The 21,570-nt window shown below is 46.2% G+C and overlaps 13 protein-coding genes across 13 annotated transcripts; 6 read left to right on the top strand and 7 right to left on the bottom strand.

Annotated features, from left to right (window-relative positions):
* Positions 1 to 1,987: 1,987 nt before the first annotated feature.
* Positions 1,988 to 2,602, top strand: DI09_22p260 (uncharacterized protein; the record flags this gene model as incomplete). Its single annotated transcript, XM_013382974.1, has 1 exon — positions 1,988 to 2,602. The coding sequence occupies one exon, from the start codon at positions 1,988 to 1,990 to the stop codon at positions 2,600 to 2,602; it is 615 nt and encodes a 204-aa protein (XP_013238428.1).
* Positions 2,603 to 2,896: 294 nt separating this feature from the next.
* On the top strand, positions 2,897 to 4,264 carry DI09_22p250 (uncharacterized protein; the record flags this gene model as incomplete). The annotated part of the gene is made up of 3 exons (XM_013382973.1): positions 2,897 to 3,342; positions 3,369 to 3,561; positions 3,590 to 4,264. The coding sequence occupies 3 exons, from the start codon at positions 2,897 to 2,899 to the stop codon at positions 4,262 to 4,264; spliced, it is 1,314 nt and encodes a 437-aa protein (XP_013238427.1).
* Positions 4,265 to 4,356: 92 nt separating this feature from the next.
* Positions 4,357 to 4,917, bottom strand: DI09_22p240 (ribosomal protein L12; the record flags this gene model as incomplete). Its single annotated transcript, XM_013382972.1, has 2 exons — positions 4,357 to 4,814; positions 4,881 to 4,917. The coding sequence occupies 2 exons, from the start codon at positions 4,915 to 4,917 to the stop codon at positions 4,357 to 4,359; spliced, it is 495 nt and encodes a 164-aa protein (XP_013238426.1).
* Positions 4,918 to 5,010: 93 nt separating this feature from the next.
* Positions 5,011 to 5,694, top strand: DI09_22p230 (uncharacterized protein; the record flags this gene model as incomplete). Its single annotated transcript, XM_013382971.1, has 1 exon — positions 5,011 to 5,694. The coding sequence occupies one exon, from the start codon at positions 5,011 to 5,013 to the stop codon at positions 5,692 to 5,694; it is 684 nt and encodes a 227-aa protein (XP_013238425.1).
* Positions 5,695 to 5,725: 31 nt separating this feature from the next.
* DI09_22p220 (uncharacterized protein) lies at positions 5,726 to 6,492 on the bottom strand (the record flags this gene model as incomplete). Its single annotated transcript, XM_013382970.1, has 2 exons — positions 5,726 to 6,234; positions 6,270 to 6,492. The coding sequence occupies 2 exons, from the start codon at positions 6,490 to 6,492 to the stop codon at positions 5,726 to 5,728; spliced, it is 732 nt and encodes a 243-aa protein (XP_013238424.1).
* A 334-nt stretch (positions 6,493 to 6,826) lies between these two features.
* Positions 6,827 to 8,239, bottom strand: DI09_22p210 (mitochondrial NADPH:adrenodoxin oxidoreductase; the record flags this gene model as incomplete). Its single annotated transcript, XM_013382969.1, has 1 exon — positions 6,827 to 8,239. One exon carries the CDS (start codon positions 8,237 to 8,239, stop codon positions 6,827 to 6,829), a length of 1,413 nt encoding a protein of 470 aa, XP_013238423.1.
* Positions 8,240 to 8,303: 64 nt separating this feature from the next.
* On the top strand, positions 8,304 to 9,478 carry DI09_22p200 (component of KRR1 small subunit processome; the record flags this gene model as incomplete). Its single annotated transcript, XM_013382968.1, has 2 exons — positions 8,304 to 8,792; positions 8,819 to 9,478. 2 exons carry the CDS (start codon positions 8,304 to 8,306, stop codon positions 9,476 to 9,478), a joined length of 1,149 nt encoding a protein of 382 aa, XP_013238422.1.
* A 451-nt stretch (positions 9,479 to 9,929) lies between these two features.
* On the bottom strand, positions 9,930 to 10,865 carry DI09_22p190 (pantothenate kinase; the record flags this gene model as incomplete). Its single annotated transcript, XM_013382967.1, has 1 exon — positions 9,930 to 10,865. The coding sequence occupies one exon, from the start codon at positions 10,863 to 10,865 to the stop codon at positions 9,930 to 9,932; it is 936 nt and encodes a 311-aa protein (XP_013238421.1).
* Positions 10,866 to 11,051: 186 nt separating this feature from the next.
* On the top strand, positions 11,052 to 11,905 carry DI09_22p180 (uncharacterized protein; the record flags this gene model as incomplete). Its single annotated transcript, XM_013382966.1, has 2 exons — positions 11,052 to 11,678; positions 11,735 to 11,905. The coding sequence occupies 2 exons, from the start codon at positions 11,052 to 11,054 to the stop codon at positions 11,903 to 11,905; spliced, it is 798 nt and encodes a 265-aa protein (XP_013238420.1).
* A 111-nt stretch (positions 11,906 to 12,016) lies between these two features.
* Positions 12,017 to 12,871, bottom strand: DI09_22p170 (uncharacterized protein; the record flags this gene model as incomplete). The annotated part of the gene is made up of 1 exon (XM_013382965.1): positions 12,017 to 12,871. One exon carries the CDS (start codon positions 12,869 to 12,871, stop codon positions 12,017 to 12,019), a length of 855 nt encoding a protein of 284 aa, XP_013238419.1.
* Positions 12,872 to 13,168: 297 nt separating this feature from the next.
* On the bottom strand, positions 13,169 to 14,437 carry DI09_22p160 (uncharacterized protein; the record flags this gene model as incomplete). Its single annotated transcript, XM_013382964.1, has 1 exon — positions 13,169 to 14,437. The coding sequence occupies one exon, from the start codon at positions 14,435 to 14,437 to the stop codon at positions 13,169 to 13,171; it is 1,269 nt and encodes a 422-aa protein (XP_013238418.1).
* A 222-nt stretch (positions 14,438 to 14,659) lies between these two features.
* On the top strand, positions 14,660 to 21,427 carry DI09_22p140 (uncharacterized protein; the record flags this gene model as incomplete). Its single annotated transcript, XM_013382962.1, has 1 exon — positions 14,660 to 21,427. The coding sequence occupies one exon, from the start codon at positions 14,660 to 14,662 to the stop codon at positions 21,425 to 21,427; it is 6,768 nt and encodes a 2,255-aa protein (XP_013238416.1).
* Positions 17,734 to 18,678, bottom strand: DI09_22p150 (uncharacterized protein; the record flags this gene model as incomplete). The annotated part of the gene is made up of 1 exon (XM_013382963.1): positions 17,734 to 18,678. One exon carries the CDS (start codon positions 18,676 to 18,678, stop codon positions 17,734 to 17,736), a length of 945 nt encoding a protein of 314 aa, XP_013238417.1.
* Positions 21,428 to 21,570: the final 143 nt, after the last annotated feature.

The raw sequence follows: 21,570 nt of genomic DNA, 5'->3' as shown, positions 1-21,570 counted from the left end.
TTATCTTGGCCACAAAGACCGTAATCTCAATGTAGTCTCTACGTCTTTCATCAAAACTGAAGATATCCCCTCAATGGCCAAGCATAAGTTACAAACGCCTTGGGTAGTGTTCCAATGCTTTTCATATAGAGCCCGCATGTGTGCATGCAGTTTTTGTATGATGCGCTAAAGTGGATCCATCAAGAATGTTTATTAAATACGTGCGGACACAAAATCCTGTTCACGTTCACGTCCATTCCGAGCGAAAAAAAGATTTCCATCAAAACAGAGCGCTCGTATTCTGGTCCAATCAACCCGGTGCCTGCTAATTATTGTTTCCAAAATTAAAAGCATCCCAACTAGACCATCATAAGTAGACAATAATCTTTTGAAGATGGTTACACAGCGATGTAAAGACATGCTCGCTTGTGTGTGAAAATTGCTTCGGCAACAAACATATAGAAAGCGCGTTAATATCGTCGTCTAGGATCCAAAAATGGAACCCCTCATCACATTGGTCGACCAGGCTATATGCCCGCTTTGCTCGTCTGGCGGATCTTGTCCAGCAATGCATTTTTGATTGAGGCACCGTGACTTGCATCATATTGCTATCGAGGCAAATCACCGAAAAGCAATATGGGGGCTTTTGTAGCAAATCTCGCAAGGCCTCCCTTTTAATACAAATCACATGCGAAGGTAGCTTGTATTTTTCTTCGCTCAATGGAAAAAAGCTCCAAGCCAGTATCCATCTTGCCACATTCCCTTGTCGGAGTGTAGTCCAATTAAGCCATAGTATCTACGATGAAATTAAATGAATTCCTCAACATCTTGCTGGGTGCTGAGATCAAGCTTTAGCCTTTCGAAGTTTGATTTGATCCCGATCAGGGAAGTGAAAATCCTACAGCATGGGAACATACAGGCGGCCTTACAATATTTTGGTGCAATATTTGCGGGAATCATTGATCATTTTTGAAACAAACTCATACTCTCCTCCCTCTGTAAATGATTCCGAATCCGAGCCTTTTTGGAAACAGGTGACGCCAAATGCGGTATTTTTGGCTTGTATTCGTTCGCTTCGATCCAGCTCGGACTTGTAAAACGGAGGATTGCACATGGTGAATGTAAGCAATCGATGCTCCTCGTTGCTAACGAAATCATAAACTGGCTCAAAAAAGCAATCTCTTCCCGGTGACAATAGTAGGTGAATTTTTGACGTGTAGTTGTTTCTTTCAATGTTTTCCTGCGCATGCTTATAAGCAAATGGATCCAACTCTAATGTACAACTATTAAAAAAGCTGGAAAATACCAGTAGCTATCCATTTCCATGATGGCCGCCTACAAGCCCTCAAAAGAGGATAAATACACGAGGATCCTGTTCCTCTAAGGGTGATAATTGCCGGTGCTCACATATCAATGCCACAGAGCTCTTCTGTCAAAGAAATGGGAGTGCCAAGCTTTCCAGTAGCTCCACCGAGGAGATATTTATTTAGCGAAAGCAAGGTGGCCTCGATCCATTCCAAATAGGACAATCTCCAATAAATTCACCGCTTCCTACCTGTTGGCAACCTAATTTTAAAACAAAGGCATCAAAGTACTTGCGGGCAGAGATGGCCATCTGGAATAAGGATGTCAAGGCTGAAATATTTCTGCAATAGTGAAGAGTTCAACGCTCTATTTATGTGAAAGTATATGCAACAAACTTGGCAGCGTGTGGAAGCCTCATATTAAAGTACCCTTTTGTCATACTATGTAAAAAATACTCAAATACTATTTCTTAAGTGCTGGAAACTCCTCTGACAGTGAAACAAAATCAACCTTTTCCAGAGAAAGCGAATGGATCATTATAGAAAGTAAAGGGGTCGGAAAATTAATCTTGCCGCACAAAATAAATATGCACACATGTAGATTTTAATTCAATTGTCCCCTTCCAGTGCCTGGCACAATTTAAAAAGCTCTTGTAGCCAAAATAAAAGCTCGCAAATTTATTTAATTATTTGTTTATTTACTTATGGAAAAGAAAAAGATCCAGTTCTCCCTTTCTTCATCGTCGTTGTCATCTGCATCAAAACGCTCAACGGCCCCTGCCTTCTTAGACGATAAGAAAAACAAAGAAAAGGAAAAATCTACCGAAATAACGGCAAGCATCTCGGACTTGTCTGATTTACAAAAACCTCTTTTAGACCCATTAAGAAAGGTCATTCCGTTGCCCCGTTCACCAAACGGAGCCGCTCCTGTTAAAGAGTCTTCTCCAAATCCTTGTGTCAAGTATGTGGCTTCAGGCACATCTCCTGATCTATCGAATAACGGCTCAAAATATGGGCTTTTGATACCTAATGTCCAGCCAAAAGAAGATCCGGTCAAGCAACGTAGGACGCCCCTTTTTGTCAAGCCTCCAAAAGATGAAGATTTGTATTCTTTGTCAAATACAACCATGGATGATTATGAAGAGATGCCCGTATCCGACTTTGGAGCTGCAATTTTGCGCGGAATGGGCTGGGATCCCGATGTTTCGCCACAACCCAACTCATCCCGTTCCACCATTAGAAAAATACGTCCAGGATTTTTAGGATTAGGCGCAGAYTCTACCAATGTTTCTTTTGTTCAAAAGAAAARACAAAAATGAACTTTCCTTGCGCAAGGCTGCATTCGGCGATTTTATACACAGATATGCTGCTTTCTCATAACATGATATGTTCTCTCCTTGTATATCATGTGATCTCCCGTCATTTTTAGCGCTCAAGACAGGCCAAAAATTTACGAATCGATATACCAAGATTCTCAAGAGATCCTGGCAGGGACATATGTAAGGAAACCTCATCAGTATCATGTAGGGTAAGGGTTATTTTTCAAGCCCTTCAATCGAATGATATCGAGTCCAATCTTGGATTATTAAATTTTAAACTTCAACGTTCATAAAATGACTAGGTTGTTCCCAAAAAGCTCATTTTCCTTATTTTCCAATCGTGGGGGGTCTGTTTTCAAGAGATCAAGCATCTCCCCCCTTTTTTATACAAATGGATTTTATACAAAGGAATCCTATACAAAGAAATCCTATACACTGGGATTTTATACAAACGGGATTTTCAATCCCTATTCCATATCCGTTCCATTGGAGAACAGCAATTTCGCCCCAATTGGCGACATTTCCACAAAAAAATCGTCTTCAAATCGTCCAATGGCATATTGGCTTTTCGTTTGTGCCGGACTTGTCTTTGGCGTTGTGGTAGTTGGCGGCATTACTCGCTTGACCGAGTCTGGGCTTTCCATGGTTGATTGGTCTTTGTTGCACTTTAAACCCCCATCATCTGAAGAAGAATGGCACTCTTATTTTGAGAAATATAAGCAATCTCCAGAATATATCCTGTAAGTGCTTCTTGATTTATCTGCAGTTTAAACGACGGCATTTCTCTTGGAGAGTTCAAAAAAATATATTACATGGAATACAGTCACAGGATGCTTGGCCGTTTGATTGGAGCTGCGTTTTTGTTTCCGCTGACCTACTTCATTTTGACAAGGAGAAAAAGCCTTTCAAAATCAACAAAGATTTCTCTTACAATTATTGGCTCTTTGATTTTATTTCAAGTATTTCTTTCCAGTTATATGTATCTAGGGGTTCCTTGGCTGGTATATGGTTAAAAGTGGACTTGATCCCGAAATTATCGAGAAAAAAGCAGCACCTCGCGTCTCGCATTATAGATTGGCAGCTCATCTGACTACGGCGTTTGCAATATACCTGCTAATGCTCCGAACCGGCCTTTCGCTTCTCAATCCCTCAATAATGATGGAAAGCAGCCAGAGCATTAGACCACGTATTAAGGATCTTTATGCAAAGCTTAATGGCATCGTACATCTCGTTGGCATAACCGCGATATCTGGTGCGTTCGTTGCTGGTTTGGACGCCGGATTGATTTACAACACATTCCCAAAAATGGGGCTTCAATGGATACCGGACGATTTGTTTGTCCCCAACATGCTGCCCTTAAACAACCCAACTTTTGTGCAGTTTTTTCATCGAGCGCTGGCAATCTCTTCAATCTCTTATATATCCTTCGTGTGGCTATATGCTCGCCGTAGGCTTCTCCCATTAATGGAAACCCCGTCAAGTAAAAGGATCATTTCAAGGGCATTAAACTTACTCATGGGGGCCGGTATGGCTCAAGTGGGGCTCGGGATATTTACACTACTTTGGATCGTCCCAGTCCCACTGGCCGCAATGCATCAGGCTGGCTCCATGGTCCTGCTGACGACTGGAAGTTGGGCCCTATATGTCCTCAAGAGAATTTAGCAACTAAATTAACGTAGATAAAGCCAAGTTAAAATGATGTCACACGCGAAAATATAAATCATATCACGATGAAGATAAATACATTTATCGTCTTAATTAGCGGGAACTTCGATCTCGCCTTCAGAAATTTTTTCAATCATGGCACGTGGACTGATTCCATCGATTGAGCATCCCATGGAGGAGCAGGTTCCAAGGATCTCGCAGACAGTGCCTGAAATAGACTTGGCTAGAGACCTTGGACGAGTGCTGCGAGCAATTGAAATTATTTGGTCAAAAGTAAGGTTTCCGTGGTGCTTGATATTCTTCTCTTTCTTTCGGTCACGGGCGGGCTCCTTGAGTCCTTTGATGATCATGGTGGCAGAAGAAGGAATAACCTCTATTGAAGCTTGACGGTTCTGAATGGTAAGTCTTACACCTACACGAAGACCCTTATATTCCAATGTGGCCTTTGCAATATCCTCAGAGACCTTTTTGGCAGGTAGACCCAATGGTCCGACCTTCTGGGCAAGCGAAGAGCCAGCAGGCTCGCCACCAACAACACGAAGATTCACTATTGAGTATTAGGATTCATAGGTTTGGGACACAGGCAAATATATCAGATGGATGAATAACTTACATAGAACTTTCTGGCTTGGATCAGCACGCGGTGCCATTTATGAAGTAGGAATAAATTTAATTTTACATTAGGAGATTAATTTATTTTATTTTATTTTATTTTTACAGGCCATTTCCACAATTTCTTAAACATGGAAATAGGCCAGGCTTTCCATTGGCGATGGTTTGGAACACGTGCTCGCCTTGCACCGCTGAAGAAAATAATGGAATTCAGACAGGGACCATTTTCAGCTCTTCGACCACCAGATGCCCCAAAACCACCGGAAGTCCTTCCTCTGCCCGCCAAAGTAAGAATAGCTCAAGCTGACGCCATTGAGGCTGTATCATGCAGGCATTTGTTTATCATGCAAAATATTTCAATATCCTCTGTCGCTCTACACAAGCTCAAATTGAAAATAAACGAAATATCTGCCTTCAAAATCAAAATGATTCCGCCTGCAATTCTCACCAAGGCTCTTTGGAATGATTCGCCAAAAACGAAGGAGCAGGATTTATCTTGGATTGCTGGGCCTACGTTTGTTGCATATGGCAATGAAACGAACCCTTTGAAAGCGAGGTCTACTCTTCTTGCACTTAAAGCGGAGCCATTTGTTGCCGTACTTGGAGGTCGGTTTGAGGAAACTCTTTTTACACACGAAGGTCTGAATGACTTATTTCAAAAGCTTCCAGGCTCAAAAGAACCTTTACATTTAGAGCTTGTTTCGCTTCTTACCGGAGCGCCATATTGCTTTACTGACGTCCTTTCATCGCCACCTATGGCGCTTTTTTGTACACTAAAGAGACTCGAAACTCAACTAACAAATAAAGAAATTTAAGGTATCCAAACAGCGGTTTGTATTTCCGGTTTTATTGTCCAGCAGAAAGATGGGCATACATTCCTACTCGCATGGGGTCGATTTCTTTAAGCGAAGAAAAAAGAGAACTTTTATATTCTGCCCCATACCTGTGGTCATGAAGCAGATTGGAGGCACCAACGAGAGTTAGAAGCAAATAGGGACACCTTGGCTCCTCCTTTCGCAGCTCCTCTAGAAGTTCTATTTCTAGTTTGATGTCTTCATGGCTGACTGTCTTCAATATGCTGTTATAAGCGAACCATGCAGACTGGTCAAACGGTGAAGTAAAAACGGCATTCCTAGATTGCTCTAATATCTTTTCTTTATTTGGATGTTGTCTACAAAGATAGTGCCATGCTGAATAATTAGAAAAGTTCACACCAAGACACTCGTTTATGATGCAGGCAAAAATTTTAGAGCCCGATCTGGCGGGTGGATAGGATGGGCTGCTAATTTGTGCATCAAAAAGAGTCTTTGCGTCAATTTGGCCGCAAACCCAATGCAAGTACTTCCATGCATGAACTAAAAATTAGCCAATCAATAAATGTGAAAACTACAATTTCTCCCATCTACTGCCAGTAGCTTTTTCAAAAGACGGATTTCATTGTTCCATTCGACATCAATTGCTGAGCGGCCAGAAACAGGACGATGCCCTCCCATCGAAAGCGCCGAAAGTGCCCATTGGCGGTGATGCCAAGAAGGGTATGACTTTGGATTCTTTTTTAGGCACAAATACGACATTTCCAGCTCTTTGTTTCTGGCATCAATCCCCAAATGCATGATTGCATTTTGATCAAAGATTTCCGAACAATGCAAATCCGAAATATACGCATTAATCAATGCACGTTTACGAGCGTGCCAACAATTGAGATCATCAGGCTGCAACACCAGAACCTTTCTACACGCATTCAATACTTCTTGCAAGCTTGACTTTCTGCTGCTGGCTTGCTGAAAGGCAAGTTGTGCCTTTTGCAACAAGTTTGCCGTTTCTATTTCTTTCAAACAATACTCCGATATGGTTTCTCTTTTTACGCCATGCTAATGGATAGCTTGATAAAAAATACCATTTTACTCTGAAAAGGGTTGAAAAATTCGTTTATATAATTAACAATCCTTAAATTTTAGAAGCTTCTGGGGTCCCTGCCCAATCTCTATATGAAACCCATGGTATATTTCTTTCGCATAACACTTGGCGGAGCCAATTGCAATCTCCAGTGTTTTTCGTTTCTTTCAAACGAGGCAGATTAGACACTATACAATCGGCCGTTTCATAGGCATCTAGCATTGTGGAGGCAAGAGCGCCTGCGGGTCCGGTCTTGGTCCATCCTGCGACGAACAGCCCCATGTCCTGATTAACACATCCCTTTTTGTGGACTAATGGGCCTCTTGGTTTAGTTCGTGCAAAGTTCTCCGCACCTGGAATAGGACCGACGCCATAACCAAGACAGGTTACCGCCAATGCCGAAGGCAAGGTTGTCAACGATATCGAGGAAGGTGTGCCATTTTCCGCATGGTGGGTACCAATAGATCCGTCCGGGAGAACTGTGTTTTTTGCAACCTCAGTTGCAAGTAAAGACGAATCCGTTTGATTCTTAATGAACTTTGTAGGCGAAAGATTGAAAAAGAAGGACAGCGATCTACTGTTGCTATTTTCCCTTTCCAGGGGAGGCCAACGATGCGATAAATCTTCCAAAAAAGTGGCCTTGGTCAAGCCGTCTATCAGAATGGATTGGGAGCGTGTAACCGGGCTATGGTTTTCGTACTGAATGTCAACATTGGTGAAAAGGCCCACTTTCTCGTGGCGGCAAAGATTGAATATCTCTCTCAGCTCTTTAGCTGCAAATGACGCCTGTAATGGTCCACGCCGCCCAATTATGGCGACATCTCTGATGGTACTTGAGCACAATTCCTTCATGGCAGAAGTGCCTATATTTGTTCCCGAAAATCTTTGAGGATCACCCACTAGGCTTCTGGCAGTATCCAGGGCTACATTTCCATTTCCGATTACCAGAGCACACCTTGAGGATTTTCCATAACTTTTATCAAACGAAAGCGAAGGTCCAAAGTTTGCGCCATTCATCCAATGGGTAAAAGTCTTGCTGGAAGTTGCCAGCTCTTCTCCTGGGACGTGTAATCTATTTTCTAATTGGGCACCAATGGCCAGAACAACGGCACCATAAGAGGCCATAAGCTCGTCAAGCTGAACGTCTTTTCCCAAGGAAACTCCCCCATACCAAGAGATCCTATCCGAATTTTCTGAAAGCAATTCGTCGAACTTTGTTGCGCATTTTTTGACCTCTGGATGATCTGGGGCAACCCCATATCTAATAAGTCCAAAAGGCTCTCTTCTGGCCTCTAAGATATCAATATGGATTTCTTTAGATCTTCTCAGGAGCCTAAGAGCCGTATAAAATCCAGAAGGTCCGCTACCTATAATACATACTTTAGAGTGGGTCTGTCTAATGGCAGAAGCGGCAAATTGAGAGTGGGGTTGTCTAATCGCAGAAACGGGAAAGAAAATTGACATTTGCAAAATAAATCATAAATTAATTTAAATTGAATTTTTTGGTTTTATTTTTATTTTGTATTCAATGAGTGTCTCCGAATCTGCGCCAAGTGTTCCAAAAAAAAAATTGTTTCGCAAAGATAAGCCGTGGGACACAGATGACATTGACCATTGGAAGATCGAGCCTTTTCTTCCGGAACATTCGTCTGGCCACGTTTTAGAAGAGTCATCATTTGTCATTCTATTCCCAAAGTACCGCGAAACTTATCTCCGCGAAATTTGGCCACAGCTAACCAAGATTTTAGACAATGTTGGCGTTTCTTGCCTTTTGGATCTTATTCAAGGATCCATGAGCGTCAAAACCACTCGAAAGATGCACGACCCATATATCATCATCAAGGCCAGAGATGTTCTCAAACTCCTGGCACGAAGCGTGCAGCTTCCTGCAGCCATTCGTGTACTGGAGGACGGAACAACGATGGACATTATTAAGATTGGTAATATTCTCCGAAATAAGCAGCGATTTGTCAAGCGTAGAATGCGACTTGTCGGTGTCAACGGATCCACACTTAAGGTACAAATTTTGCTCCTTTATTGTAGGCGATCGAGCTATTGACCAAATGCTTCATCTTGGTACAAGGAAATACAGTGTCTGCGATTGGCGATATTAAGGGGCTAAAAGAGGTCCGAAGAATAGTCTTGGATTGCATGAAAAATGTACATCCAATTTACCACATAAAGATCCTCATGATTAAGAGGGAGCTATCAAAAGATGAGCGGCTCAAAACCGAAAACTGGGATAGATTCCTCCCTAAATATAAGAAAAATCTTCAAGCTGCAAATTCCCCTGCACCATTTGGTAAGGCTTCAGGCGGCGCATTTGATTCTGCCATGGCGACACACGCTGCGCAAGCGGCCTTTGGACACACAAAAGGCGAAGAATCAAAAGGAATTCCATTTTTAAACATGGGTGCTAGCGACAAAAAACGAGGCGACAACGAGAAAGATAAAAGGCCGAGCAAGAGCAAAAGGACAAAGAATGAAAAGGAATACACACCTTTTCCTCCGCCGCAGTTGCCGCGGAAGGAAGATTTGCTACTTGAGTCGGGAGAGTATTTCTTGAAGCCAAAAAATAGAAAGCACGACAAAAAACACAAAAGCTCGAAATCCGAATCATCGGCAAAAAAGGCTGCCGAAAAGAGCCTGAAGAAGCTGCAAAAATTCACGCCTCCAAAGGAAAAGCCATACTTGCCTGTGTAATTTTACGTTTTTATAAAATGTTTATTTATTAATGACTTTTCCCCGAGCCTGGCATTGGTGGCGGTGGCGGCTTGCTTTCCGTAAACAATACTCTGGCATTTACTAAAAATAAGCGCCACGCAGTACCAATTGGATCGAACTTTATGGCGGCAAGCTTAGGAGAAGACCGGAGTCTTTTAATATAATACATGTATCCTGTCCCTGCCATGCTGTACAATTTAGCAAGTGTGCGTCTAAAGATTGGAGATGGGCCAGGTGTACTTGGATCTGGCCTTGGCTCCCATAAACAAGTGTTTGAAATGTAAAATTTAAGCGGATTCGCTCTTTACACATTGCTATAAAAACGCATTCAACGGCCCATTTTTGTATTTTTTACCATGATGATACCCAGACGGGCGGGCTAAGTGGCACCGTACAAGTGTCGTTGCATGCTGAATGTCTGTATCTGATTTTAAAATTTATTATCCAAAGCCATTGCACCAAGGCAGCCGACGTGTGAGCCCAAATCAAAAAAATGCACCTTGGTCTGCATTCGCTTGTAATCCAAAACTTGCAGCATAAAATTTTTGATCGTCTCTACATAACTAAGTAAAAATAACGAACCGTTTGTTCCAACGAACGAGCCGCCTATCACTATTAATTGGGGATTGGTTTCTTTCGCCAGCTCAATGACGCACGAAATTATGGCATAAGACACTAGCATTAACAGCCCACCAGCCAGAGCATTGATGTCGGGGGCATCTTTCAGCAGGGGGCATGCAGAAAAGTAGCCTGCAATCAGAGTAGGATCCAAATCCTTGATCAAAGGATCGGCTCCATAGATGTCGCCAACGGTCAAGTGTAACTTTGAATGAAGGCAATTCGCAAACGTAGCCTTATTGATGGCCTCATCAAAATCAAGAGGCAATATGCTGGCCAGCTTGCACATGACATGATACAAACCATAAAAGGTGCCACCTCCGATCCCGGATCCACCTACACGAGAAAATTCAGCGCCATCAATGTGGAGGATGGAAACACCGGTGCCAATGTTAGCATATAGGATCGTTTGTTGGGGAAGTTGATCCACTTTGGCTAAATAGAGGACTCCTTTGTGCAGGGATTCCATCTCCTTAACCAAGATAAAGTGCAACCAAATGTTATTGCGCTTGAAAAGATCTTTAATGTAGCCTTCGTGCTTGAATGATCCACCGCCCGTGGCTTTTATAACAATTTCGCTGAAATTCTTTCTCCTGGCATCGTCGATGATAAATTCAAGCGAAGCGTCAAGACAAGATGTGTGAAATTTTTTTAATGTCAAATTTTCGCACAAAGGCCCAGCATTTTCGTTACCAAACAAGGCCAACTTGATCAGGGTTCCTCCAATATCCAGGCCGTAAATTTGCATCGATTTAAACACTCAAATGATTAACAATCGTAAAATTAGTAATGCGTCCCCAAAAGTAGGTTTAATCGATCATCCAAAGTGCGCGGCTAGCGTGATTGGTGCACAATATGAGTTCCCAATTCAACTGAACTCAATAAACGGATATTTAATCGGCCCAAATTGAAAGCAACTTTACACGTGTTTTTGATGTCCATTTCCTCGCCCAGCACGTCGCATTTTGAGATCGGTTGTACCTCTGCGTGCCCGTCTTTTTTTTCGTTCGGTGGGATTGTAATTGACAAGAAGCTGATCAAGCAGGATATTCGGTCTTTGTTTCTGCTATACATTTCTTTAAATACCACATCATTGGAGACGTTTCGGGATCTTTGGTACGAGCGAGGCTTTTCGTTAATTCATTACATATGCACTCAAAGAGATTCAAAGGATCTATTTCTGGAATACATTTATAGCGTGATCCTCTCGTATTTTCTGGTGTCTCCTACATCGTGCGGACGTGCCGGTGTTGTTTATGCCCTGTACTTGCTGAGAGAATCAGAGCCCCTGAAGGGATCTATATCTCAGACCCACATTCCCATTCCAATAATCAACACCGTGATGTACAACGAACTCAAGGAATCATACCAAGTCTTTTCGACAGAAGGATTGATTGAGCCGCTTTTGGTTCTGCGCTATTTGTTCAAAAACGATGCCTTTGGCTATATTCAAAACCGCAGCACTTTATTTGACATTGAGGATTCCGGCTCTGATCTGTCGCAAAATTTGCTTTCTCCCACGACTTTGGACGATCCACGGTATTTTGATGACAATTTATTGGTAGGCAAAGCATAGTTGAATCCACCTTGGAGTCGATAAATAAAAGCATCACTCAGGTTGTGGAGACCTCTGATGTAGAATTTTTTGAAACCTCCGGTGCAATGTACACGCTACTAAAAAAGGAACTTGCCACGTTGGTTCCCACTGGTGAGCTTCCCCACGAGCTTGCTTTATTTGACTCTTCGCTCGTTTGCAAGTTGAGGTTATTGAAAAAGTCGGACCAATGAAACCGCGATTGGGCGGCAGCCTGTACAGTGATAATTAAATTTTAATCAAGCAATACTGAAACGCTGGTCCGATGAGCCAGCTCTAAGTGAAGTATCTGACGGCGCCAGATGCTATTGGAATGGCAGATCGTATTTGCGGATTAGGACCTGGCCGCCTCCGGAGGCAAAGCCGGTTCCATCTTTCGAAAGGCGGATCAGTTGCGACGAATCTTCCCCACAAGCGATGCATTTTTTCTGTTCCGGAGTAGACAAGTGAACGCACTCGTTGCATAGGACATGGCCACAGCTCTTGAAGACCAATAGTTGAAAATTGTTGTTCAAAGACCGAAGACATATGGGACAAATCTTTTCCTCATCACTTGACGAGGAGGAGGAGGAGGAGGAGGAGGAGGAGGATATTTTTGCGGTAAAATTCAAGGTTATTAACGACCTTAACGTGATTGAATGGGGAGAGAATCCGCCAAAACAACTTGTCTTGCTTGGGGGTGCTTTCAGGGCTTTTCCGCCTTCAAGTAGAGAAAAATTCGGGGCCTTTTCAGGGATCCAAAAAGAACACGAGCTTGACAAGGCTAAAGCGTTAGCCATGCCAGAAGAGTCTGTTCGTTGGGGGTTGATTTTCCCTTCGGTTGCACGGATAAACATTTGCTCTTTCTGAAGAGCGTCTTTGCGAGCCTCTTCCGCATCCAATTCGGCAGCTCTTTTTTCCAGAGCAGCCTTTTTGTTCGCTAGTTCTTTGGACGAGTTTTTTTGTGAAAGGAGCGTAGATATAATGCATTCCCTACATGAAAGATGCCCTTCACTGCAGCAAACCGGGTCAATTGCTGTTAAGAAACATAAATAGCAAGCATCAAATTTTTTTACTGTGTCTCGGGTATGTCGCCTCTCAATGGTTCCATATGCAAGCTTCGATCGCTCTGAATAGGAAAAAACGGACGCTGAAGTATTATTTTTGGAATGCCTTGTCATGTTAAAAAATTATTTAATTCCAAAAACAGCCTCATATTTGCAGCATTTTATTTGCTAATTTACCACCATGCGTTGCGTCCATATGTTCATTTAAATGTAGCCCGTGGGATCATATTAGTTCAAGTGCCGCATCAGCAGGGGTTTACGGCTGTTTGATCAAACCCCGATTATCAAATTTTATTTTATTTGCTTTCCCTTCCTCTCCTTTCGGTTCGTTTGATTTGGTTCCATCTACAGCATATCGCAACGCAGGATTAGCTACTCTTTTTATAAAGAAACACACCAAGGAGTTTTTGGTTATCTAGAAAAATTCCGAATGTTGATGGCAGCACATGGGTTGCGAACTTTGGCGTTATGCTCTGCTAATATTGACAGTAGTTCTTCCATTTGGTCTGGCGTCTTTTCTGGATGTGCTTTTTGCTGGGCTATTGAGGCCACTCCGACGTGGTTCCACCGAGGGTTTATTTTTTGCCTGTTTGAATGGCAAGGATCCTCATTTTTTTTGTTCAAAAGTTGCTGCTGAATAGACGCAAAACAGAGTGTTTGTTTTGGAGGGACAGGCTCGACATGAGGAATAGGTGCATTTTCCTGCTTGTTATTTGCCTTGCCTTGTTCAACTGGATGTGTGAAAATGTTCTCTAATTTATCTGGCGGTGAGCATGGATTTGTTTGTAATGTTTTGAAATTTGGCGACGGCGATGGGCTTGTAGGCAATTTTTCGGAACCCGAACATGGGAATGTTGTTGTATGCTGGTGCTGCTGGTGCCTTTTGTCCAGAAAAGCCTGCAGGAGCTTAGAAACAGGGGCCATGTCGATTTCGTTTTCGTCGTTTAGAGTGATGGGGGTTTCACCATTTGTATAAATATGCTCAGCGCTGGTATCGCCCTCATTATCGTAATATTCGTCTCGAAGAGTCCTCTTTGGGCTTAGTTTAGGCTGCGGAGATGCTGAAAAGAAAGAGTCTGATAGAAAGGAAGACGAGGTGCTTGGTGACCGCGAAGAAGACGAATATTCATGCTCTCTATTGCACATCCAATTAAGCATGTTTTTCGGAGAATAAAACAATGTTTTCGAGGCTGACGAGGAGCCTGACGAAATTGGAGATGACATAGAAATCCCCTGCGTTGTTCGAAGCCTCTTTGGCCTTATGGGCGTGAATGCTGGAGAAGACATAATTTCATTGAGAGACGTCGTCTTATGCATCGATACAGGCGACTCACTTCCAAAGGATACATCTTCAGTAAAAGAGAGCTCATTGCTGATACGATCCACAGGGAGCTTCCGCAATGGTGGCCCCAATTTTATGCGGACCAAATTTTTGGAGTCTAAATTGCAATCAGCCATTCCAGATACGAGTTCCTCATGCTCAGGGTGTGGTACCTCAAACCACGAGCTACTTTCCGAATACATTTCTGCAAAATCGGCCTCAAAGGCATACGAATCAGACGAGACTATGGAGCATGATGCATCTAGCAGTTGTAACAACATTTTTTGCTTTTGAATGAATGAGGGCCTTGAAAAGTCATGCCACTTTGGAGCATCGAATTCAAATGAATTCAAGGGCATGAAAACAATTTAAATAAAGGCCTCGAAATAGGCTGTATGTATTAATATAAATATAAGCAGAGATCGCCTTGTATGCATTCTTGGTTTAGAGGTATAATTGCCGCCTGCCACGCGGTAGACCCGGGTTCGATTCCCGGAGGATGCAGTTAATTTTTTAAATTAGTCTACATTTACTTGGAGGCATCACATCAATTGCAAACCCTACTGGCATTTTTCACCTTGATGACAACATCATCCCATACATTGCCGGGTGGTGTTGGGGCGAACGCTCCCTCAGTTCCACCCAAGGCGGGATCTTCTCCTGGCCCACCAAGATATTTTACTCCGTCACCACACCCGCCTGGAATGAGATCAGGCCACTCCCCGATGCGATCTAGTTCTCCAATCTCGTCCTCTCTTTATGCTCCTCCTTCACTTTCATCTGCACCAGCTACTTCCAGCATGGGCTCCAAAATTCCGCTTGTGCAATTTATTGTAGAAAGCGGCCCAAAGTCTATTCTTAAAGAATACTTTCCCTCTATAATATCTTCACATTATGGAAACACCATCAAAGAAGCCGACATTGCCCAAGTATTGGGAATGATGGCTGCTACGCAAGCACAGCTATCGCTTTCTCAACGCGCCAGCAAGTTGCAGATTACAGCGCCAGGCGGGTCGCCAATCTCGACAGCACACACCTCCACCAGCTCCTTATCTTCCAATTCGCTAATTGAGGGCTGGAATTGGACTGATTTTGTGGATGTTATTCTGGAGATATTCCCATATCTTAACTGGACGGCAATAATTGGATGCTTGGATTATCCAGAGTTTTATCTTCAAGATGTCAAGGGCGTAGAGTTGATCGTGCGCACATTTTATTATGCCACCAGAATCTCAGGAACGCCTTTGGAGTTTCCGTGCTACCTTTTCATCCAAAAGGTTTGGGGAAATTCTCCCGGACAACTCTCTTTCCTCAGATATGCATTAATGGCCACTCCAGAGCTGGCTGTCTTTTCTGAACTAATAAAAACGGCTGGGAGGCGGCTTTTATCGCTCGAGGACATTGAAATGGTGGGGTCCGGTACCCAGTCTCAATTGTCCACATCTGGGGCTGCCAGCACATCTCCTTCTTCTGCATCTGCTGCTGCTTCTTCTGCATCTACTTCAGCATCAACGAGAAATGCACTGCTTCACCTTTTTCACCAACCCTGGAATGCTGTGGATCTGCTAGAATTAACAGTACATCTTCTGGACGTGCCGCCCTGTTATGAAGACGCTAGGGCCATGCTGGAGCTTGCCGCAAAGCAAGCCCCAGAGCTTTTGTGCCTAGGACTCGCACATCTGCGTGTAGCTTGGGCCACTCCTGTAGGGGACTTGCTGGCGAAGCTCACGGGGGGGTTTCTTGTAGGACAGCCGGGGGCTTCTATTGTTCTTCCGCGGCTTTGGCGGATATCTCCTTCCGTCATCCTCGGCGTGATGGGCGAGATGCACCGCCGTGATCCATCGTGCGTTTCGCGCCTATTGGACATTGCACAGGATTTGAAAGCGCTTCCACACGTGCTTTCAGAGGCGCGTTCACACACTTTCACTATTGATTTGGCGGCGTTGGCCTCACGTCGCGAACACTTGAATCTAGATAAATGGCTGCAGGAGGTCGTCCGTGACCGCAAAGAACCCTTCTTGCGGGCCTTGGTAGAATATGTATATGAGCACTTGACGAGTGGAGCGGCTCCAGCAATCACTTTAGGTGAAGCTCTTCCTCGCCGCTCACCTATCCCGCCAAGCTCGGAGGCGCTTTCATTGATGCTTAAAACGCTTGCAGCTTCTGTACCATTAATGAGCTCCGAATGCGCGGAAAGATGGACGCAATTGACTCAGAGGTTTTCCCCAGCTGTTGGCCGTAGCATGCCTCAACAATCAGAAACCACATGTGCCCAATCTCACGGGCTAGCACTAGCGACAGCGCCTGGTGGTGGCCCAATCGCCACTTTAAGCGGCACAGCACATTCCCAGGCTACTACGCCAGCACCCTCACACTGCTCATCACAAGTGACGGCCTACTTTGAGATGGCTGCCTTTCAGCCAGATGTGGAAGCGGAAGCCAATGCTTGTTATGAACGCATATATGCGCAAGAGGCCTCCGTGCAAGATGTACTTGAAACAATGATCCGATTGAGAGGTTCTCGGGATCCTCGAGATGGCATGGTCTTTTCATGCATGGTGCATAACCTCCTGGATGAGTTCCGCTTTTTTTCCAAGTATCCAGAGAAAGAGCTTGCATTGACCGGTGTCATTTTTGGGCAGTTGTTGCATGCACAGGGATTGCTAGATGGCCCACCGCTTTTCATAGGTGTACGTATGATCGCTGAAGCACTGCTTTGCTGGCCACCAGAGTCAAAGTTGTGGCGCTTTGGAATGACAGCGTTAGCCCAATGCGTGCCAGATGCAGCTACACGATGGCCTTCCTTCTGCAGAATGCTAATCAGAGGCGTGACGGGACTCGCGACCTTTCCCACCATTTATGAGCGATTGCGTCAGGGTACTTTGGTCGATGATTGCAGTGAAGATGCAGCATTGGTGCCCTTTCTTGAGGGACTCCCTGCTGCCGGCTTCGGTCCCCAAGCTACATTTGTCTCTTCATTTATCTCACTTGGGGAGCGGGCTTCTCGCAGTTTGAATGCTGAGCTCGGACGTCTGCCAGCAGGAGTACGGCGATGGCTCCTCTGTGAAAGCGAAGATGAAGAAGTGCCACTCCCCGCGGAACGGTTGCTGTTTCTCGTCAACAATGTCGTTAGCAGCAATGTGACAGAAAAGGCGCGCGAAATTGCTGCTTTGCTGCAGGAGCAGGGTAAAGAAGAATCACTTGTCGGCTCCTGGCTTGCACGATACCTTGTGCTCAAGCGAATTGGCGGAGAGCCGAACCAGCATCTTGTCTATTTGCGGCTGGTATTATCAGTAGAGCAATTGCGCGCACAGGCAACTATTTGTTTGCTACATTGGACGCTGTTGGTGGCCGTATGTCAGGCACGTATGCTAATCGTCGCCTTGAGCGGGATGTCGGTAGCAGGTGACGAGATGCTGTTGCGTAATTTGGGCGCATGGATTGGTTTGGTGACGCTAGGGCTTCAACGGCCACTGCTACACAGCTACATTCCGGTCGTTGAGCTGATACTGGAGGCTCATGACATGGACCGTCTGCCATTGGTATTGCCTTTTATCTGCAGAGTAATAGAGGGCCTTGCCCGTGCGCCCACGCCACAGGTACTGCTACCGCGCAATCCGTGGCTGATGCGGGTTCTTGGTCTTCTTGTTGATCTTTATTCAGAAGGCGAGCGTGTGTTGCGGCTTAATCTGCGCTTTGAGATTGAAGGTCTCTTTCGTACGCTAAATTTGCTGCGAGAAAACGCGGTTGCACCTGCGCTGCCAATGGCTGTGGAGGCAGCCAAGTTGTTGGGGATGCCACGACGTTCGCTGGACATTTGGCGCGGCAGCGGCTCATCACCTGCGGCTGAACTGGTGACCGGATGTACTGCGACGACCAGTGGCACTTCTTCAGCATCGATCACCTCCTCTTTATCATCATCATCGTCATCGTCATCGATACCTCCATCTACTTCTTCATATACATCTGTGAAACGAGCATCGATGGACGCGGCAGTGCTTGCAGCAGCAGCAGCACTAAACCTGAGTAGCACCATTGGGCGACCGTTTCTAAGCGCCTTGGGCGAGGCCCTGAGTATTTTGCACACGCCGGCCGGTGGTGAGCGCAAGGCTACAGCATTGCAGCTTGAGGTTGCGGCACCAGGTGCGCCTGGGCTTCTTGGCGTCTTATTGCTTTCTTGGGAGGCCGCCGTGCGTACTGTTATCACGCGCGATGTGCTCTTACGCATGGCCACTGTCGGTATTGTCACAGCCACATCATTGACGATGGATCCATCGATATCCGGTCCAGCATCCGCACCTATACCCAATGGTTCATCAACATCGATGTCTTTGCCATCATTTGCGGCTGGACGCATGGGGCGTTCGCTCGCGGCCCATCTTGCGGGCGCAACGCTAAGGGAGCCTATTGCAGCGGCGTTGGTACGCTTTGTAGAAAGCTTTGCTGCTGTAGTGGAGGAAACATCGGGCATCGATGTGCTGATGATATTGTCGAGCAGCGAACAACCTCTTCTGGCTGAAATCATTGAACGCATGGCCGTTGTTGGGGCCGCACTTGCAGCCCATAATTCTGCACTCACAGCTTCTAGTGTTAGCAACATCGACAATTCGGCTGGTGGAGCTCGTGGTCAGGCTGCCAATGCAGCCAACCTTTCCGCAGTCTTGGAAGCCTTTGGAGGCTGGAATGGTGGCGTGCTTCCGGAAACCGGTACACTGCTTGCGCCCTTTGAACATGGCGACCGTGTACGCATCGGGGCGATGCTCGGCATGGCGCATGGTGCGATCCCTCCAACGCTTCAGATCTCCGATCAAGAACCACGGAAACCAACAAGCCCAGATGGCATTGGTTCACACACGCCATCCGAAATTGCATTGGGCGAGTTTGATGGACTTGTCGCACAAATTTGCGAACTCGCAAGTGAGCGTCCAGCTCGCAGCGAGTCAGGTCCGCCATCAGCAGGGGGGGCTCCAGTACAAGAACATGCATCGTTACGAACGCTCATGAAGCAGGTGCTTGTGCTCGCACTTCATGCTCCGCAACGCGATGAGACATGTGCGGCATTTGCCGAGCGGCTCTGGGCATTGCTACTTCATTCTCCGAATTTAGAGATGGGCTCTACCTTGGCATCGACGAGATGCTCTGCGCTTGTGCTGCTGCTAGACAAACTTTGCGAACTCTCTTCGCGCGTGGCGCGGCAAGTCAGTGATTGGGTTCTCGCTCTTGCCACGAACGTACGACATACCGAGTCCCTACCGCCAATCCCGGTCCTGATCGCCATTCTTGAATCCGGTATTGGTTCGCTACTTGCCTTTGACTGTGCACTTGGCGCTGCTCTCACGTCGTTAAAAGCTACGCACATAGACTCGGGTCTTGCCACAGAATCGGGGCCAACTTCTGGTTCGACTTTGGGAACATACTCGGACTCATCTTCATGGGCGCTGGCGCTGATAAAAGCATCGGCGCGTGCGCGTGGAACTACCCCGGCACCTTTTTCGCCGTGGGATTGGGAAGCGACGTTACAAGCAGCCACCAGTGGAGGCATGCATCCTGTCGACGCCGAGTGGCGACGCGAGGCCATCACACAAGCCACAGATGCAACCGCTGAATTACGTCTTGTGTCCCTTCTTGAAGAATGGGCACGGCTTTGTGATGCGGTCTCTTCTTCAGACAAAACGCTGTGCTCTTTTGCTAATCAGGCCGTAGTGCGCGGGTATTTTCGCGTCCCTGCACTTTTCGAGTTCTTTTGGCAACGTGCACTGGGTTGGGCATGGTGTGGCACTGTAGAGCGCGGGCGCTCCCCGCGCACCGTCGCCCTTGCTCGTCTCTTGCTCTTTGTTGTGCGTATGTGGCCTCATGGCGAAGATAAAAACATGCACCTCACCGGAGATGGCCAGTTTGCGAACGGCATTGGCTTGCACATTAATGAATCCAGCACCACGGACGGAGTGCATGCCAATGCTGCGACGGGGTCTACATTCGCTCCAGATTCACTGCTAGGCATGGGACGAACGGAGCTTTTGGCACGCTTTTGGGCAGCACTTTGTCGTTCCATTGCATCTGGGGGTTCATTAGCGCGCACCTTGGCTGAGCTTCTCGGTGCATTGCTTGTAGAATGGCACGGAGCTGAACGGCAGCTTGGCGATGCCACACTCTCCGCTGCTTTTTTCGATCTGTTTGCACAGGGCATGCACATGTGTCGTCCAACGCTCTACCCGGGGCTTGCTTTCGCTTGGCTTGACATGCTCTCGCATCGAGTTCTGCTTCCACGGCTTATCCTCGCCAATGGTGGCATCAGCAACGTAGGATGTCGTGTCAGTTCGGATGCACCTCTTGTTCTTCTATTGGATGCTCTGGCCTTTTGGTCTACTCTTGTCGGTGCTTCTCTTAACTCTTCAGGTGCGACCATTTGCATCGGCACATGTGTAACCAGCGGGCCGTCATCTGATTTGCTTTCTTCCGGCCTGTCGAGCTCCGAGGTCAGTGCAGCCGCCCTACGCTTCAATGAAGGGTTGCTGCGATTGTTCGTGGTGTTGTTGCACGATTTCCCAGAATTCCTTGCACAACGGCACTGGCGTCTTGTTGCTGCGATGCCGGGGGCCGCCTGGCAATTGCGCAATCTTGTGCTTTCTGCTTTCCCGCGAAATTTGAAGCTTCTCGACCCTTTTTCACCTGTGCTCAATATCGAAGCGCTGGTGACAGATTCCCTGCAGCATCATACTACCACTCTGGAGCCTTCTCTGGCGCAACTTGCTGGCCTTCTAACGTCTCCGGTCCCCCCATCACCACGTACCTTGTTAGATGAGGCATTGGAACACGGACGAATTTCGGCGAATGCTGCGACGCTGCTGCTACAGCCACCTGCAACGATCCCGAGACCTGTCTGGATCAACCTGGTGGTATTTTATATAGTCGCGCACGGCCATGACCTAGATCGGTGCCACGGCTCCATCGATGGCTCGCGTGCAGCAATGCTGCTGACCGCATTGCTCGCAGCCACAGCTTCTATGAGCACCATAAACGAGGACGAAGGCCGGTACTTGGTGGTGAGCGCCGTGGCTAACCAGCTGAGGTATCCCAACCCACACACGCTATTTTGTGCGCTGCTGATCCGAAATTGGTTCTCTGCTAACAACCTTGTGGCGGCACGAGAAACCATTGCCCGCGTATTGCTAGAGCGGCTTGTGGTGCAGCGCCCGCATCCTTGGGGTTTGCTTATTACGTTTGTAGACTTGATCCGAACCCCTGCGTGCCGTTTCTGGCAACAGCCGTTTGCCCGCGGATCGCCAGATATTGAACGGCTTTTCGAGAGCGTTGCCCGTTCGTGCTGCTCACAAGAACTGAGTCCATAGCACGTTATAATAAATCCTTTGAAGGCCAAAAGCGATAACACTGCACGCTTAACGCTGTTATTGAGCACATCTAGGCTTGCCAGTGTGTACTGTGCATGCTAAGCTAATGAGTTGATTTACTAACTTGGACACTCCACTGTCGT

This window comes from Mitosporidium daphniae, assembly GCF_000760515.2.
Source record: "Mitosporidium daphniae strain UGP3 chromosome Unknown contig-22, whole genome shotgun sequence".
NCBI classification, from domain to species: Eukaryota; Fungi; Microsporidia; genus Mitosporidium; species Mitosporidium daphniae.
The sequence above is the reverse complement of the archived record's forward strand: the minus strand, read 5'-3'. Positions and strand labels throughout refer to the sequence as shown.